At 44.2% G+C, this 19,296-nt stretch overlaps 2 protein-coding genes across 2 annotated transcripts; one reads left to right on the plus strand and one right to left on the minus strand.

The window, feature by feature from the left end:
- Positions 1-5,474: 5,474 nt before the first annotated feature.
- slbp2 (stem-loop binding protein 2) lies at positions 5,475-13,073 on the minus strand. The gene is made up of 9 exons (XM_085796853.1): positions 12,941-13,073; positions 11,231-11,392; positions 9,853-9,933; positions 9,662-9,739; positions 9,441-9,581; positions 9,174-9,347; positions 7,990-8,125; positions 7,650-7,779; positions 5,475-6,159 (listed from the first exon to the last, which is right to left on the minus strand). The coding sequence occupies exons 1-9, from the start codon at positions 12,988-12,990 to the stop codon at positions 6,095-6,097; spliced, it is 1,017 nt and encodes a 338-aa protein (XP_085652979.1). The 5' UTR covers positions 12,991-13,073; the 3' UTR covers positions 5,475-6,094.
- Positions 13,074-14,727: 1,654 nt separating this feature from the next.
- zmat2 (zinc finger, matrin-type 2) lies at positions 14,728-19,037 on the plus strand. The gene is made up of 6 exons (XM_085798298.1): positions 14,728-14,784; positions 16,371-16,470; positions 16,973-17,096; positions 17,181-17,254; positions 17,364-17,509; positions 18,648-19,037. The coding sequence occupies exons 1-6, from the start codon at positions 14,767-14,769 to the stop codon at positions 18,789-18,791; spliced, it is 606 nt and encodes a 201-aa protein (XP_085654424.1). The 5' UTR covers positions 14,728-14,766; the 3' UTR covers positions 18,792-19,037.
- The last annotated feature ends 259 nt before the right edge of the window (positions 19,038-19,296 follow it).

Raw genomic sequence — 19,296 nt, forward strand, 5'->3', positions numbered from 1 at the left:
TGTGACATCATGACACTGTGTAGCTAGCCAGTAGTGGTCAAGGCTGATCAGAGCCAGAGCCAATCAGGCACCAACATGTTCTTTCCAAAGGTCTCTATCTTCACCATCCAGACAAATGCAACCACAGGGTTTTCAAAGATAAGATGGGTCAAGCAGTGTTTCCAAAAGGATCTGATTTCAAGGCTCAAAAGCTGGAGAGTCGAGTGGATGGAGCAGGAAACGTAGTGAAAGGAGATTTAAAATACAAAGACAGTAGAGTGCTCCAGGTTCAGAGAGATCAGCTGATGCTCTGATCTCTGACTTCCTTTTGAGTTTAAAGGGACAACAAGGAGTTTCTATTTGGTTATAAAAAAGTCTCACGTTAATGTGGATGAATCTACGCTACCCACACTTGGCTCCATTTTCGATAAATATATCGTTTTGTCTCTATCGCTATTTTGTTATTTTAATTAATGGTGGAAATGCTGGGCGAGCCGACCAACGTTTCCTTACTTTCGGTTTCGCGGCCGCTCATGAGAATAACGCCGCCGTATTGCCGTTTATGGTCGGAACTACAACGGTATGTGAACCTCTTTAAACCTCTGACTTTAATTCTTGATGAATGAAAACATGAGTCCGTCTTGCGCCGGTCGAAGAATTCTACGGTGCGCGCGGAGGCTCATAAATGTAGTGTGAAAACGCTTCGCTTTTCCAAAACTCCTCGTTGTCCCTTTAAAGGTCCAGTGTGTAAAATGTGGGTTAAACCGTGACATCCAACGGTCAGATTCTAGATTGCAGCGCTCACTCAGTCACTTGCACTCACCCCTCCCGTCGGCAAAGTGACGGTGGCATCTATGGTCAAAACCGGAAGCCGGTGACGGTTTGCCGGTTTTGCATTTCCCGTGAAATTTTACATTTACATTTCCATGGTTTTCAGTCATTGTCATAGTTGCAGTAAATGCATGGATCTATTAACGCTGGCTTTTAACACGGATGTCAATTTGTGTGATATCCATTGTTAAAAGCTGGTGTGGGTGTGATGATCCATGCGTTTTACAGATTTTCACTGAAAGAAAAATCCATGCATTTACCAGGACTACCAAAACGTAAACATAAAATTCCACCAGAAGGGCAAAACCGGCACACGTTTTAGACATTCGGAGAAAGGTGGACACAAACATATTCATGGGTAGTATATTCAGATTTTGCCACTAAACATTGCCAATTATTACACACTGGACCTTTAATGTCAAACATGATTTAACTAGGTCTGTGGCCCTGGGCCTCAGCAGGTGCTACTGGGTATGGTGTTGTGTTTGATAACATTATCATGTGCTTTTAATGTGAAATCTTGATCCAGAATATTCTGTAGAAATGTCAGTCATATGGTGGAGCGGAGACACTGGGCGGCTCAGTGAATACTTGACTAAGATACTAGGTAGGCTGCTCAGAGGTCAGAGGTCACAGATGAGGGACCCGGATGGGAATCTTATAATAATTTTATACAGAAAATCAAACTGAACACTAACGGCATTGCCTTTACACACGTTCGTCATGGTTAAATAGTAGCGCTGTGTGTGTGTGTGTGTGTGTGTGTGTGTGTGTGTGTGTGTGTGTGTGTGTGTGTGTGTGTGTGTGTGTGTGTGTGTGTATGGCAGCGAGCGAGGCCTCGGTGCAGCGTGAGCCGCGCGCCGCTCTGCTGCCGGACTCAACGAGGCCGCTCCGCATCTCTGGCTGCTGCTGCTAGCTCGTGGCTAGCAGGTCCTATTGTTTTCAATGGGGAGTGTTAACGCACACGTATAGCGCCTTCCCGATTTTCAGTTCAGGAAACACGTGTTAATGTCACAGAGAAATTCTGACACAAAGTCAGCCCAGAACGAGGCACTGGTCCGGGTCAGGCGGCTCCGGGACCGGGTTACATCACCGGGCTAGCCGCCGTTACGGAGCATCCCGAGCAGCTAGCTCGTCGTTATTAATAATAATATGTCATCTCGTTATTGCTGTCAAGGTCGGCAGAATAAATCCAGCCATCTTACTCGCCGAAACCAACCTGCTGACTGAACACTGTTGGTCCTCGGCCGCCTCCCGGAGCTGGGGCCGGTCCGCTCCGTGGCTCTGCGGGGCTAACACGGAGCAGCACCGGCTGCATCAAGCGGCGGCGGCAGCAGCAGCAGCAGCTAACCGCGGCTAACGGAGCTGCTAGCAGCGCTAGCCGTGCAGGTTTCGCAAACAAACCCCAAACATCGGGGGAGGGGGGGCGGGGGCATCCAGGCTGATCGTCCCCACTCCCGCTCTGCGAGTCGGACACACTAGACAACAACACACTATCTCCTCACGGGCCGGGTCCCGACCAGAACCAGCCCCGGCAGCTCATCACGGTGACAGCGGCGGTGACAGCGGGGTCTGGCCGGCCTGTGGCGGCGTGTGTTTGTGTGTGGTGGTGGGGAGAGGAGGAGGGGTGGGGGGGCACGGCGGGATGCTGCGGGATGGATGAGCCTGGACCAGCTAGGCTACTACTGACACAGACACACCAAATAACCAGTCATTTCTGCTGTCTGTTGGCCGGACGGCGGGCTTACCTTGCCGGACAGCGGGCGGAGGCGGCTCCGGTGGGCGCAGCGGGGTGCCAGACAGCCGCGGTGCTCGGTGTATTGACCCAGTAACGTTATTATTAAAGGGCAGAACACACTGCTCCGCCTGCCGCCGCCGCCAAACCTCCACGATGAATTAAAGTGTAAATCTAAGCACGCACCTCTGGGACCGCAGTGTCCGGGACCAGCCGACGCTTCGGTCGATGTCAGCGACCAATGTCTTGTAATGATTAAAACATAATAATAACGGATCTACGCGCACACGCCCGTGAGCGGTGGGCATTCATAAATAACATTTACGGTGCCAGGCAGGAGGAGGAAGGGGCGAGAAGGGGGGGGTGGGAGTGGGAGTGGAGGGGGGTTGGGGGGCGGTACTACACCTCCAGTACCTGCCGTTTATTTACACTATAGCTGATCCATCAAGTCTCCAGCCTTGGTAACGGCCGGTTATTACAGCGGCAACATCACACACACATAGCCTACACAGTAACACACAGCAAGAGTCAGAATTAAATGTAGAGGCGCAAGGGGATGATGGGAGATGTAGTTTTTAAGTCTGGTCACAGCAGCTTGTTTACAGTAGCAGCAGCAGCAGCAGCAGCAGCACCAGTTCATCTCTACTGGTTATTGCTTGTGTGTGTGTGATCAGTGCAGTTTTAAGGACAAACACACACAAAGACATCGGCTTACTTTAATGCGGTCAGACTGCAGCAGCAGCACCATGTGGACGGAGGAGACACCTTCATCCACACAGGCACACACAGCCCTTTATGTTCTTATAGGCCTATATGCCTACGAATTAGGCTACTTTATTAATCCACCAAGGGAAATTCATTTGTAGAATTAAAAAGTCTGATGGCAGTGGGTAGCCTATAAAAGATCTTCTGTATCTCTCTCTGTCCTGCAACAAAGAGAGAGGAACCGTCCACACCATTACGTCTTTGGTCCATCAAGGTGTTATGAAGTGGATGATGTTGTTCAGGATGGCCCCCGCCATCCTTGTCTCTCCACCACTTCCTCCAGAGAGCCAGCCTTCTTGACAAGCTTATCCACCCTCCTTGCCTGCTTTTTAACCAAACTTTAACTAAAAAACATCATCTTACTACAGATGTTTAGAGATCTGAGCTTCCTTAGGAAAAAGAGGTGGCTCTGCCCCTTTTTATAGAGTGCATGTGTGAAGGGACCAGTCCAACTTGTTATCCAGGTGTACACCTAAATATTTATAGGTTGTCACAACCTCGATGTCCACTCCACAAGTGTTCACTGGCTGAAAAGGGGGCTTTATATAGCTACAGGAGCATCTCAATAAATTAGAATATCATGAAAAAGTTTATTTATTTCAGTAGTTAAATACCTGATCTATGATCCATGACACAGACTGAAATATTCCATGTCTTTATTTTGTTTAATTGTAATAATTATGGCTTACATTTAATGAAAACCCCAAATTCAGTATCTTAAAAGATTAGAATTGACCTATTACATCAGACCATTTAAAAAATACAGGATTGTTGGTCTTCTGGAAAGTATGTCCATTTATATGCACTTGGTTGGGGCTCCTTTTGCTTCAATTAGCTGCATCATTACAGCGTGGCATGGAGGTAAACAGCCTGTGGCGCTGCTGAGCTGTTATGGACACCCAGGTTGCTTTGATTGCGGCCTTCAGCTCGTCTGCATTTTAGTTAGCACAGTAACATCATGGTCATTTAAGCAGCTTTTGGTGCTTTTGGCAGCGTGGGCAGGTGCCAAATCCTGCTGGAAAATTAAATCAGCATCTCCATAAAGCTCGTCAGCAGAAGAAAGCATGAAGTGCTCTAAAAAAAATCCTGGTAAACGGCTGCGCTGACTTTGGATTTCAGAAAACACGGTGGACCAATCAGCAGATGATGTTGCACCCCAAATCATCACTGACTGGAAACTTTACACTGGACTTCCAACAACTTGGATTCTCTGCCTCCACCATTTCTTGTCTGTCAACATCTGTGTCACATCTGTCCATCCTGGTGAGGGATTCTCCTCTGTTGCTCACCAAGTCTGTTAAAAGGGTTTTTCTGGGAGTTTTCCCTCAGTGGATGTGAGGATCTAAGGGCAGAGGATGCTGTTATGCTGTGTAAAGCCCTTTGAGACAAATGGCCTTGCCTTCCTCCAGACTCTGGGTCTTTGGTTAATGTAATGCAATAGTTACTTTCATCTGAAAAGAGGACTTTGGACCACTGGGCAATAGTCCAGAACTTCTCCTTAGCCCAGGTAAGACACGTTGTCTCTGGTTCAGGAAGGGCTTGACACACTAGACCTACAGTAAGAAGACCAACAATTCTGTATTCTTTTTTTAAATTGGTCTGATGTGTATTGCTCAAATTTTTTGAGATACTGAATTTTGGGTTTTCATTAAATGTAAGCCTTAATTATTACAATTAAACAAAATAAACACATACAATAGGGTGTCATGGATATCAGGTATTTGTTTAGGTGAAAAAGTGACTGTGACCATGACATTCGTTTTTCAGTCTCCCCAGAAACAGAATTTCAGTAAAAAAATCTTTCATTGCTGTAAATCACTTACTTTTCCTCCATAAGCATTAAACCCCTTTAAGAGTTCCATACAACACCATTTAAGCTACTCAGCTAAAGAGAAATTCAACCTTAAGTGTTAGATATGACTGGCAATTACCTCAAGCTGTTGCAGTCACTGTGCAACACTTTAACCGAGTCTTTAAGTAGGCTACTATACATAGCTAAGAGGAAGAAACTATTAAGGAGGAAGTGTGGAACTGGCCTTGCACCTCCACAGTCAGAGAGATAGAAACATCAGAATTGTGTCTCTGCACCCATCGTCATAATTCATGTGTCCACAGAGAGGCTGCACGTGTGCAACCAATCAGAGGCATTAAAGAATAACTGAGCTCAGTGTGAATTAACACTTTATTACTTTATCTTTATTAAGCACATCTTTCAGCTCTGCTCATCAGGTTCAAGCAACACAACAAATCCAGAAACACAGTAAAAGAGAAAACGCACTAAACAAACTGCTCCCCTCAAGTGCTCAAGGTTTCTGTTTTTTAGAAAAAACATGGCAGCACAGGAGGAGGAGCCAGAGAGAAGGTGAGGGTGGGGCCAAGACAATGTGACAACAGAAACAGGTGACTTCCCTCAGTGCAGGACTTAAAGTAAAACCTGGTGCAGGTGACAGCTTAACACAATACACAAGTGCAAAATATATAGCAGCATGGAGGATGTGTTCAAGAGCAGCTGGGAAATCTCAACACTTCCTCTGAGGACCCCCACTCCGAGAACAGTGGGGGATTGGGATAGTAAATCTGCAGTGATCTTAAAAAAGGACAGCCAGCCAGCTAGCCCCACACACACACACACACACACACACACGCGCACACACACACACACCCACCCACGCTTACATACATACACGCACACACACGTCGGGTCACAATTCAGACGATGAGGGCTTCACGTTGGCACGATGACAGAACTCTGCTGGTTCCAGACCGGCACAGGAACAGAGAACATCAATACCGGTTCCACAGAACCTGGTCAGAGAACACGGGAACCTGCTGGTCGTCACAGCCCAGATCTGAGAGAGAACAGAGACCATCAGAGACCATCAGAGACCATCAGAGACCATCAGAGACCATCAGAGACCATCAGAGACCGATGAAAACACAAGGTGCTGCTCAGACACTCAGACACTGGACACTGATATGTTTGGGCTTAAACAGAAAGTGGGCATTGGTTCCTATTGGAAGTTGATCTTTTGCTTTCATTGTTACTCAGTCAGATTGGATTAAATTATGAAATTAAAAACACTGAGGGACAGTAATGTAACCAACACTCTCAGTGATCATGTGATAAAACAGGAAGTGAAGTCGCGGTACCTAATGTCCTGTCAGCAGCAGTATACAGTCAGTCACACTGACAACAAGACATGTCGGGGTGATGGAAGTTTAAAATTCCCATCAGTGTTCAGAGAAACCAAATCGCAACTGTTGGTTGGTGGGTCCCGGAGCTCCAGGTTAAGTGAGTGCTTTGTTGTGAAATCAAAGTCACAGAAAGTCCTGACACCTGGTTCTAAGGCTGGATGGAGGGTTCACAAATGAATCAGTAGTGAAGGCCGAACATCACAGAGACGCTACAAAGGAAAGCTGAAACTATATGTTTAGCTAATATGACACAGAAAATAGAAACTGAAGATGTTCATGACTATCATGAACTAAGTCATCTCCAAATAAATGTATCAAGTGTTATGACATTCACCAATAAAATCTTTACATTTTTAAAGTTATGTTGGGGCATTTTATTCTTTGATGCGATAGGACAGTAAGGAGAGACGGGGGGTGACATACAGTACAGATCGTCTTGATTGGGAGTCGAGTCACTGCTTCAGGCTATGCCAACATGAAATGTCCTCTAAAGCAGCCCCATCAATATCTAAATCTGGAGTATTTATTGATGGATTAACTGGTCTTTAAAATTCATACTTAAGGGGAACTATGCAAGTCCGCTCGCTTTTCCGCTGTTTGGTTACACTCCTCTTGCCCATGTGCATTCGTTTACAACGTAGCCGGCCAAAAATCAATAAATGGAGCGGTGGATAACGTTACATAGCATATACGATGTCACGGTGTATGGGTTTCTGTAGTCTTAACCGCCATGAACAAAAGATTTCGGGTTACGGAGCACGTTTGTGTTGCGGTGTGCAGAGACGAGAGCTGGGACACCGGAGCGGCGACCGAGTAACTTACACTGATGTTGCAAGGTTGGTTTTCAGCCGTGAGACACCAGGTGGAAGACAGAGAGCCTCCGTTCTCACTCATAACAAGTCACAAGTCATGTAGTTAATGGTCACAATTACTCTGAGCTTTTTAATTAAGGTAAAAATGTAGCATAGCCACGGGAGAAATCCTGCTTAGTTCCTCTTTAACGCCCTAGTTGAAATATGAAATGAAGAAAGTCCTAGACAACTGCTCCTGTGAATCACTTTGTGACTTGCTCTGATTTTAACAGTATGTTGTTTTAATAAATCTGAAGCCAAAGCAGCACCATAGCTGGCCAGCGTGACCTCACCTGGGGCGTAGTCAGCATCCAGCAAGAGGCGGAGCCAGTCGGTCATGTTGTCATCACAGGTCAGGTGACTCCTGAGGGAGTAGCTTAGGCCAGGAGGGGAGCGAAGAGGACGACGGCTCGCCTCCGAGTCCTGAGTAGAGGGGACAGATGTCAACCCAGCTGGATATGATTTAATGGACTGATTAGTAATGGATAATTGATAAAGCATTTTAACTCTATAGAGTGTGGTATTTCTGGCTGTCTGTCGGGGTCCGACCACACAGTAAATCATTAGCACCCAGAGACATAGGTGCAACTTGACCTCAGATTATTACACATTGATTGGTGATGAGCGGGTTACCGGGGAGAAGGGGACCGTCCAGGGTCCAGGGGGAGACCCAGAGGAGGCTTCAGAGGTGGCTGCTGCCTCCTTCTCTCTCTGCCTGTCTCCTCTGTCCTCACACAGTTCAGAGGTCATCTTCTCCAGCTGGCTCTGCCTGCACACACACCAGACAAGACTTCAGGTTTAATCTAGTCATTTGCAGTCGATAAATTAAAACCAGTTTTCTGTCAAATGTAATTCAGCTAAAAACTGAAGCTTTTCCAGACATGACAATAATTTTATCAGGTAAAATAGAAGAGCGAAAACGGAGTCAAAACGGTGGCTCCCATAAACAGTAACATGTGACCTTGTCCAATCAGATCAATAGTGGCAAAAGAGTCAAAGTGCAAACAATTAAGTCCCTTCAGTACTGGAAAGTTAACCATGAACATGTATGAACTTGAACTGAAAACGTGCAGTCGATCAATTCAGGAACAAACTAAAGTTTTGATTTTCATTAATATACATTAACAATCCTCCCAGTTCCTTCCCTACTCCTCCCTCAGCTTAAAGGGATAGTAGCATTTTTTTTAAAGTGGGGTTGTATGATCTACAAATAGCCCCCAAGTATTTTAATTGCAGTAGAAGACTCTCTGCACTCCTCCGCCAGCCCATAGCCCTGCCCAGAGATTTATAACATACAGTGTTGTGAACAGACCCAAAGAAACGGCCTGAAAGAGGTTTTACCTGAAAAAAAAAAATACAGTTCCATTGTTCGCTATAATATAATTTTTTCCAGCCCCTCAAAGTGCAGGAAGAACGCAGTTTTTATTTGGACCTAACCAACTCACGTATCCCTCCGCCCAGGGTTAGCGCCCAGCAGTTGGTTAGCTCCAAATAAAAACTGCATTTTTCCTGCACTTTGAAGGGCTGGAAAAAATTATATTATAGCGAACAATGGAACTGTGTATTTTTTTTCCCCAGGTAAAACCTCTTTTATGCCGCGAAAATAGGCCGTTTCTTTGGGTCTGTTCACAACACTGTATGTTGTAAATCTCTGGGCAGGGCTATGGGCTGGCGTTGCCAACGGGAGGAGTGCAGAGAGTCTTCTACTGCAATTAAAGTACTTAGGGGTTATTTGTAGATCATACAACCCCACTTTAAAAAAATGCTACTATCCCTTTAAGCTAAATTAAACCTTCATTGGCCCCGGCTGCACCTACAGCTGCTCCACTGGGTCCGGGGCGTTGGTGGGGGCGTCTGACTGATTGTCAGTGGGTGGGTCCCACAAGTGCAGGGCCCGCCTCCACAGCCGAACCTGCATGTCCCAGGACCGCCGGCTGTACTTCCTGTACTTGTTGGGAGTGGAGGGGTGGAGCTTAGGGTCCCTCAGGTGTCTGAGAAGGAGGAGGGGGGGGGGTCAAAGGTAGAAGGGGCAAAGAGCAGAGAGGGGATGTGCGTCTTTGTCTGTCCCTCTCTCCCCAGCTCACCTGGGAACCTGCTGCAGGTAGTTCTGGTAGCCGCTGGTGTTCTTGCCGTACTGAATCTGCTTCTGGCGCCGCTTCAGGACGGCAGCGTTGGTCTCCATGTTGGCTGGGTCCGGGAGGCGGGGGTGGCGGCCAAAGGGGGACCTGCAGGGACCGGGGAGAAGGGGGGGGGTCAGACTGACTTTCTGTTATCTGAACTGTGACCGAGCAGCAGCTGCACTAACCTCTTGTCCAGATCATCTGTCCCCACACCAACGCTGCTGGTGGACACTTTCAGGATACAGCGCTCCAGGATGGACGGCCTGGAGTGGAGGCAGACAGACGGGTCAGGCATCATCTTCACCCTGTGATAAGTCACATCAGAACCAGAACTGGTCCTTCACCTGACTCTATATCTTTGGTTCAGGACTCTAACCTGCGAGATTTGTTGCCAGTGGCTCTGTCTCGTCCTTGCAGGCCAATCACAGGAGGGGGGGATGGGGTCGGAGAGACATTACTGAGGAGACGGGGATTTGGAAATTGACAGTCACACATCACTTCAGTTGAAATGATACAGTTCAACAGAAAAGTATGAAAAACAATTAAACAAAATACATTAATGGACAAATTTAAGATTTCAATGACAGACTTTAGAGAAACTTTTCAGGATCTCTCTTCACTGCCGACATCACTCTCTTGTTACCAATTTACAAGACGTCATCAGGTCCCAGATCAGTAAGAGGTTAAAAGAGGGAACTGATTTTCTCCTCATGAATCTGAAATGCTACCAGTAAGATGATGCAGAAACTGTAAGTGAAAATCTTTCTGTCCGATTCTAACCTTTGACCTGTTGTTTTGCATAATATGCAACTTAATATTGTTGTACAAAAACTACAGTTGTTCTCAATATTCATGCTTTACTTCATGAACTTTACTGTAGCACGTAGGGGAGAGTGGGGCACGTCTTATGCAGGGTTAGTTGTAACATGGAAGTTACACCCTCTCTAAATGCTTCTGGCCAGTTACAACTAATAGACAGATAGTCACCTCATCATGGACGCAATTCAAAGTTAAACGACAGGCGACAAAAGGGAATTCCTTTTCCATACTTGTCTTTCGATTACTGAGCTGCTTGTCACCCAATTCAACTATGTATGATTTTATTAATTGTCTTGTCTAAAACAAAACGTTAATTTAAATCACGTTACCAACTCTCAGAAAATGTTAGCGTTAGCTAAGCTTAATAAAATGTCACAGCGCCCATTATGTGCAACGAAAATAAAACGTCCTACAGACCTATTCAGACTGTGTCAGCTACATTGCTTACTTTTTTGACTTTTTTTCATTTTGACTAAAATTTATTCAATAAATAAGACATATTGTGCAGGCTATATGTGACACATAAACACAGTAGTCTGATGAGAGTAATTAGATTACGTTGTAGTTTTTTTCCACTTGTCATTCTGAAAACAGTATTGACTTATAGGATAATGATAGAATTAATACAGATAGAATTTTATGAAATTATTTGCATGAAACAGAAGCATTACAACTAACCCCACCCATGGGATTAATTGTAATGTCCAACTGTATAAGAACCCTAAGTGTTAGAAAAAGGCAATGTGTGTTCAGTGGTAGCACAGAGGTGTATTTTGGTTTTATAAAAACATGATAAATTTAACTCGTATATTTTTAAATTATTCAGCCCAAACCAAAATGTCACATGTTTTAGTACTGTTCCTGTAACATCACTAAATGCTTTCAAATTCGTTGAGTGAGGAAGCAGGCAGAGAATCAGCAGGTGTGTTGCTCACCTGACCAGGCTGTCGTAGACGGAGCTGCAGCCGGGGAGGAGCCAGGGCTCGGGGCTGCAGCAGCTGGAGGAGCTGGGGGCCAGCAGCGGGTCGGGGGGAGCGCTCCACATGGCGGCTGACCAGCCCTTCACACACACGTGTGGCCAGGGACTGAAGCAGAGGCTGAAGAGAAACTGCATCGTCATCACAGACAGAACCCACAACACCCTGGCCTGACCTTTGACCTGGGCTCAGTGCCCACACCGAAGAGGAGCTAAACTAGTTGACTTAGAACAGTCCAAGTACAAAGGGGTGTTTTTTTTATTTTTTTTTTATTAAACAGAGCATAGACACACACACGTGTAGAAAGTGTGTTGCTTTGGGGTGTAGGTAAATGGCTTGATAGCACCAACGAGAAAATTTAACAGTCCTCCGTCTGCAGGTGTGAAATTCAGTGGGTAGTGAGTGACATGTAACACACCAAGGCCTATAAAGGCCCCTGCACACATACCAAAACCCTATAGACCCTTTCAGAGAGTATAAACAAAGACAGGTGTGGCTCATTAGAAAACGCTCTGCTACACTAAATGGAATGGAGCCTTAATTAGTATCCTTGGTAACACCTGTATTTGTTTATACTCTCTGAAAAGTTCTATAGGAAGTCAGCCATTTTTAATTTACTGATTTTTGCAAAGTAAGGATGTCAGCTCAAAATCTTTTCAATTCTAATCTGTCTAGCTCTTGAATTTTTTTGCACATCCTGTTCATGGCAGTGCAGTTAAAGTTTTGTGTTCAACATTAGACATTAGTCGTCATTAGCCTACTTGTCCAATCTACCCAAAAGTGTAAGTTATCACAGTGCCACCTGTAGAAAACAGTAGGTAGCCTAACCCTTTAGTGAAATGTTCATTCTCTAATTTACTTGGAGTCCAGCAACATGATAAAGGTTGGTGGCATCAAGATGACTGTTAAAAATCTGAATAGAGTATGATTTGTGTCAAGATCAAACATAAAACATTTTGAGACTTCCACTTCAAAAAAACAAAAACACACCAGACATGACGTGATCACTGCCTATTCGGAAATATGAATTTCCAAAAATGTGAACATGCGAGCTTAAAAAAAATAAATAAAGAGAGAGAACAGAATAGAATTGGAAAAAAGGGGGTGGGCTGGTTGGGCTGGTTCTCCGCTTTGATTGGGGGACGTTTCACACTTAATCTTAATTTTAAGGCTAAGAATGTAGGCCCTATAACAGGGATGTCAAACTCAATTTAGTTCAGGGGCCACAAACAGCACAATTTAATCTCAAGTGGGTCAGACCAGTAAAATAATAGCATAATAACCTTTGAATATATTTTAAAAATTGAGATTTCCCTCTGTTTTAGTACATTAATAAGATGTTTACAGTTACGGAACTATCCTTTTACAAAACATATTGTGAACCACCTGAAATTTCTTGATAAAAAATATGTGCAATTTCAAATTTTAACGAAAATTTATGATTTTTTAAAATTCATCCTGAGGGCCAGATTGGACCCTCTGCAGGGCCGGTTCTGGCCCACGGGCCGCATGTTTGACACCCCTGCCCTAAAATAAACTGAACTCAACTGAAACCTTCACACGGACACAAAGTCATCACGTTTCTCCGGGGACTTGGCCTACACCGCCGTGCATGTTCCTGCCTGAGTGTTGCCACGACAAACCAAGTGTTTGTGTGCTCGTCGTTACCTGGAGGAGAGCAGCGGGCTCTGAGCTGTTTCCACTCCACTCGATGACATGTTTTGCTGTTTAAGTTTAGCGCCTTCACTTTAGACGGACGGACGCCATTGTTCCTCTTTACCAGCTTTTTAATGAGCTGCACCTGAGGGAGGCGGGGCCTGCCCGGCTCACCTGTACCGCATGATCTGGGTCATGGAGAAATAAAATGACAGGGTATCAGACTACATTTACTCAAGCATCATACGAGTTTGAAGTGCTTTTGCTTTACTCTAGTACTTAAATTGTAATTATTGATAATTCTACAAGAATTTAGCTAGGAATAAAATCTGTGTTTTACTCATGGATGTATATTAAGATAATATGGTTTTTATTTAACTACATTTGATAGCCTATCCGGTCCCTATATTAAAACTACTTTGGCAAGGCAAGGCAAGACAAGCAGGCAAGTTTATTTGTAGTATTGTGCATTTTTACAGTTTGTCTCATTACAACATCCTCTGCCCTTAGATCCTCACATCAACTCCCAAGAAAATAAAACAGGAGAGACCTCAGAGTGAGAGACAGGAGGGATCCATCACCCAGGAAGGGCAGAAGTGACATAGATGTTGTAAGACACGAAGACAATTTACAACATGAAATATGGAATAATAATTAATCAATAAATGGGGATTGTTCAGTCAAATGAGCTGATGAAGGCAAGCAGGCAGGGCCATATAGGGAGAGCAGGCCAGCTTAATGGAACACTGGAGGGCAGGCCGGTTTAAAAGCAGAGGAAAGAATGCAGAGTGATGGAGTAGGACAGCAGTTGTAGAAAATGAAAAAATGGATATTGTAAAGAAATGGTAAAGGAAACACCTAGGCCTACTGATTGAAATGACAGCGTTGGATTGGCATGTCATGACATGATTCATGCCTTTTTTCAGATACTTCTGGAACACAATAGTGGTAAAATACAATTTATATTATAAAGGTATATTTTTTTTTATATAAAAAAATATTTCATGTTATAGGCCAAATTGTAGTTTGTAAATTGAGTAGTTAAACTACAAAAAAATGGCCCAAAAAGTAGAAATACTTGACGCAGCACAAAATATGTAGATTAACTATCAGTAAGTTACAGCAATCGTACATTTTACATGTAAGACAGGGGGATGTTATGATTGAGTGTTGTTACATATTCTGTCCGCTAGGTGGCATTAGCGGTTAGAAGATTTACTTAAGGATTGAGTGTGTCCAGAGCACAGAATGTAAAAAGAAGGCCCAGAGTCAGAGCCATAATGGTCAGAGTCATGGTCATAATATGGCCAGAGCATAGACTGTAGGTCCAGAGCAATATAATACATCCATGGTCCAGAGGCAAGTGTCCATGAGCCAATTCAAAAAGCAAAACCAAAAACATGGTATTCATAAATTACACTGAGAAAGACGGACTTTGACAGTCACATGGTGATATTTATTTATTTGTTCATTACATCAATTATTTTTCTATTGTTTTGTAAATATGTGCATATCTAAGTAAGTAAATAGGTTCTTGTGTGGACACAAACATAAAAGCCAGTCAACAGATGATTGACTGGAAACAAATTATTGAGAACTAGAGAAAGGGTAGGATTAATAGACTAAGTTTATGCTTCTTCCTGTTTTTGCTTGTTTGTATTTGTTCATTGTAACAGTTTTCATGTGTTGACTCTTCTTTTTGTGGTGTTGTGGCTGTTGGTCCAGTGCTCACTGCTCAGTGTGGTCCTCCGCTCCTGCAGGCAGAGCTCTTCACCACATATCTGTGTCTTCACCATTTAAACAAACTTCCGCTACTATCCTGTCATTAAAGAAACAAGATGGCGTCCGGCAGTGGGGTGAGTCCCTCAGCTCACTTTGTTTTTCACGTTTAAAATTCAAGAACATACGAGTCTACCGAGGCGGCGATTTCACAGACATTTGTGCGCCTAACAGAGAGGCTAACCGTACAGTCCGGTCCCGTTTAAAGTCTTTAAAACCTGTTTCTGCTGCTTGGTCCCGATGCGGCAGCTAGCAGCTAACCTGAACAAACTGGCTAACAAAAAATACGACACGAGTTCTCGCTTCTTTTTTTAAACATTGGGGCGATTTTATAGCGTTGTTTCAAAGATTGATCAACGAGTGATCACTGTGTTGGTTCGTGTGCGTCTCTGAATGTGAGCATTAGCTCCGCTAGCATCAACAACAACAAGATGAGTTCTGGCTCCTTCAGAATAAAAGCACAAAACAAACAAAGAAGCACGTAGTGAACGAGCCTTTCACATTAAACTGACGATAAACCACCCCAAAGCATGTAGCAGTAAAACGGACACGAAAAGCACATGTGTGTCAATAAGAAACAGCAGATTAGACTGCGTTTTAGTCAAGTATAAACATAGACACATTCCTACTGAAAGAGTAACAAGTCTTGTTTCACTGTAGACTTCAGTTATTGGAATTAGAGCGATATTAATGACGGGCTGTAAAACTCGTTAACATTAAAATGGCCCTAAACTGTGTAAATGCTACAGGCTATTAAATATGGAAACCATGCGCACAATGTCTGTTAAAGGGATAGTTCACCCAAAAATTCAAATTTCAGATTTTTCAGAATTTTCAGAGTCCTCCGTGCCTTCTCGGAGTTACGGGGGGGGGTCCGCGCAGCAGTATTTGTCCATGGTTGTGAATGGTGCTCACTTTTCCTCGTCCAAAAAGACAGCCCAAAAACCATCCAAATACCTCCATAGTGCTTGTCTGTAATGTCCCTCTTGTATTGAAGCTCCAACATGAGAAATTGTTCCGAAATAAATTAAATAAGTCTATATTTTAAGCTTGTTTGTAGCAGAAGCTCCCAGTGTCTCAGTTCACTGCTCTTCCTGTGCGAGATTTGCACTGACCGGTGGAACAATTTCTCATGTCGAGGCTTCAATACAAGAGGGACATTACAGACGAGCAGTATGGAGGTACTTGGATGTTTTTTTGTGTGTCTTTTTGGACGAAGAAAAGTGAGCACCATTCACAACCATTATATGGACAAATACTGCTGCGGGGACCCCCCCCGTAACTCAGAGAAGGCACAGAGGACTCTGAAAATTCTCCCAGCCCTTAGTCGACATAAGGGTGAGTAGATAATGAGTGAAATTTGAATTTTGGGTGAACTATCCCTTTAATGAACTGTAAAACTGCTAGTGTGTATTAACTGCAAAATTTATTCAAGGTTAGTTTTGATATATTAATGTGTCTCAGCTTATTCAGTGTCCGAGGAAAGAGGGGGTTGGCACTGTTTATGGGAAATGGTGCCACAGAGATTTGGTGTCTGGCCTCTGCTGTTTTTGCCATGGTGACAGGGTTTAGGTTCAACCACAAAACCTGTGTATGATCTGTATATGTGTACATTTACCATCATGTATCACTGAGACCCCCACCCACCTGTCTCTCCCTTCAGTCCAGCAAGAATGACTTCCGTCGGAAGTGGGACAAGGAGGAGTATGAGAACCTGGCTCAGAAACGACTGGCCGAGGAGCGAGACCGAGAGAGGAGAGATGGTGAGGATGTGAACGTTTGGTTATTTTTTCAGAGCTGATTTAGAGAATGAAGGAGATTAGATCTGTTTATTATTCTAGATACAGTCAATTATCTTCAGTTTTGTTTCTATATCTTCCTCTGCTCTCCATTTTGTTTCCCTGAGTTCTCCTCTGAGTTGATGATGTCCAGTGTTGAGCATGTTACGTTGAAAAACTAATTTGTTACAGTTACTAGTTACTTTCCCAAAAAAGTAAGATACTACATCATAAAAGTCATTAATTGCAAGGACAGTAACTAATGAAAAAATGTGTCCTACACTTAAACGGTGTATCTTGAGTCAAGTAACGGTAACGGTGCATTTTATTGTCATAATGCCGTTGTAACGGGAAAACAGTAACTTTTTTTTTGATTACTCGTCACTGAAAAAAGTAGCAGCGTTGGTAAAAGGCCGTTGTTCCCATCACGGATGATGTCAGAGGTTCAGGCCCGGTAATGGTCAACTCTTCTTTCCATCTCTTTTAGGGAAAGTGGCTCCACCGGTCAAGCGGGACCTCCTGCGTCACAGAGACTACAAGGTGGATCTGGAGTCCAAACTGGGGAAGACCATCGTCATCACCAAGACGACCCCTCAGGCTGAGATGGGCGGGTACAGAGTCCCACAGTCGCTCCACAGACTATAGAAACTGATATTAGAAAACGCTTTTGAATTAACTGAAGTTTTCTTCTCCAGATATTACTGCAATGTGTGTGACTGTGTCGTGAAAGATTCCATCAACTTTCTGGATCACATCAACGGCAAGAAACGTGAGTCTACGTCAGCTCAGACAGACAAAGAAATGATGAGAACAGACCAGGATGGGGCCTTAGATATAAACTATACTGTGTGTGTGTGTGTGTGGCTGTGTGTTCTCAGACCAGAGGAACCTGGGCATGTCGATGCGTGTGGAGCGCTCATCTCTGGATCAGGTGAAGAAGCGTTTTGAGGTGAACAAGAAGAAGCTGGAGGAGAAGCAGAAGGAGTATGACTTTGAGGAGCGCATGAAGGAGCTGAGGGAGGAGGTGAGGAAGGCAGGACACCAGCTGCTCAAAGCCTGGTTGTGTGTGTGTTGTCTAAATGGTCTGACTTGAAGAGGCGTGTGTGGCTGGAACAGCTTTTGTCTTTTACACATATCAGTTGAGTATTTAGATCCAGTAACAAATTGGGATGGATACCGATACGGTGCTGTCGTAAATGGTAGTAACCAGACCAAAATGCAACGCAGATTTCGGTGCTTCATTTCAATGCTTCATTTCAATGCCACTGAGTTTGACCCGTCCAGCGGGTCGAGGCACTTGAAGTTTACAAAGTGACGGTAGATTATTACTGTACATCTGCTCCGACCGCATTATGAAATATTGGCGGCGATAATTAAGAAGTAGGGGCCGCCATAACTAAATGTAGCGAAAACGTTCAAAAGTTGAAGTGGCTGCGGCTGCTGAGGTAGTCATCTGGTTGAGGAGGAAGAGCAGTTTATTTCAAAAAGAAATGCTGTAGCCTAATGTGTGCTGTAATGTGTGCTTATCAGTTGTTCAATAAATCTGAACAACTAAAAGTACTATGTGTATTTTCTTAACATATTTTCAGACAGTGTAATTTTACAGTCCCTTAAAGTGGCACCTCTGTAAATACAGCAGCTATAGCAAAAAAAAAAAAATTTCAATAAATAGGTCCAGGGGTCCTATTTTTTGCAGGGGGGGGTTTGAGTAGTTATCGTCCATTTATCGTTATCGAGGCGAACTGCTCAATATATCGTGATATTGATTTTAGGCCGTATCGCCCAGCCCTAGACCGGATGTCATTTTACTTGAGAGAAAGACGGTAAAACGTGGGTCAGGTAAACAATACCACATCACCATGACAACATATTGTCACACCTGTATTGTTTTGCTGTTACATGCAGCGTCTGTTGTCTGTCTGACGTCTGCCCGATTTCACGTGAATGCAACATCAAGAATACGTTCCGATATGCAACCGCACCGCTAGATGGGGGGGAATTCCTACACATTATACCTTTAAGCACCGGCACCGTTTCAAAAGTACCGGTTTGGCACTGGTATGGGATAAAACCTAAACGACACCCGTCCCTAGTAACGAAACAAGATTCAGAGCCGATAATCAGACTGAAGTCCAGATGTTTGTCTCTGTTTATGTTGTCAGGAGGAGAAGGCCAAGGCCTACAAGAAAGAGAAGCAGAAGGAGAGGAAGCGTCGGGCCGAGGAGGATGTGGACTTTGAGGAGGATGACGAGATGGCAGCGGTGATGGGTTTCTCAGGCTTCGGCTCATCAAAGAAGAGTCACTGATGCTCTGCAGCCAAAGACCACCCCCCACCCCTTCTTCAGGCAGGAGGAGTTTGAGACCAGAGCGTAAAGGCAGGAAGGAGAGGTCACGCTGCAGGCTGCCGTCGCTCCTCCACAGTCCTGCCTCAGACTTTTACTTTTTATTTGCAGCCAGACTCTTATTTTGTTAGTTTTCTCCGCCACTCTCTGGTCTGACACCGGATCAGCTGTTGCAGCTTCTTGGGACTTGAAGCAGTGAAAATGACTCCGAGTGTTGAAGAGTGGAGGAGGTCCTTTCTGTCAGAGACGTCGTTAGAGCCCAGAAGCAATGGGAGAACAAAAAGAGACCAAACCTAATCTGCAGAGGTTTACTTTAACATGATGATGAGTCTGATGGTGATGTGTTTAAGTTCCAGCAGATAAAATGTTGTTTTTTTTCTATCTGGAACTCTTTGAGCTATTCATAGTTTTTCTTTATTCACACAAAAACAAAGGTAAACACACAGATGTAAATTGTTAAATTTTATTT

Source organism: Trachurus japonicus, chromosome 14 (assembly GCF_045865225.1).
Source record: "Trachurus japonicus isolate A0001 chromosome 14, Traja_1.0".
NCBI classification, from domain to species: Eukaryota; Metazoa; Chordata; class Actinopteri; order Carangiformes; family Carangidae; genus Trachurus; species Trachurus japonicus.

What these genes read in the sequence shown, in the direction of transcription:
- slbp2 (XM_085796853.1), bottom strand. Translation starts at nt 12,990, where the DNA reads ATGTCATCGAGTGGAGTGGAAACAGCTCAGAGCCCGCTGCTCTCCTCC. An exon ending in ACTGGCAACAAATCTCGCAG is followed by an intron (nt 9,740 to 9,852) that starts GTTAGAGTCCTG and finishes CCTCCACTCCAG; the next exon opens with GCCGTCCATCCTGGAGCGCT. An exon ending in ACAGATGATCTGGACAAGAG is followed by an intron (nt 9,582 to 9,661) that starts GTTAGTGCAGCT and finishes CGGTCCCTGCAG; the next exon opens with GTCCCCCTTTGGCCGCCACC.
- zmat2 (XM_085798298.1), top strand. An exon ending in TCACATCAACGGCAAGAAAC is followed by an intron (nt 17,255 to 17,363) that starts GTGAGTCTACGT and finishes GTGTGTTCTCAG; the next exon opens with ACCAGAGGAACCTGGGCATG. An exon ending in TGAAGGAGCTGAGGGAGGAG is followed by an intron (nt 17,510 to 18,647) that starts GTGAGGAAGGCA and finishes TTATGTTGTCAG; the next exon opens with GAGGAGAAGGCCAAGGCCTA.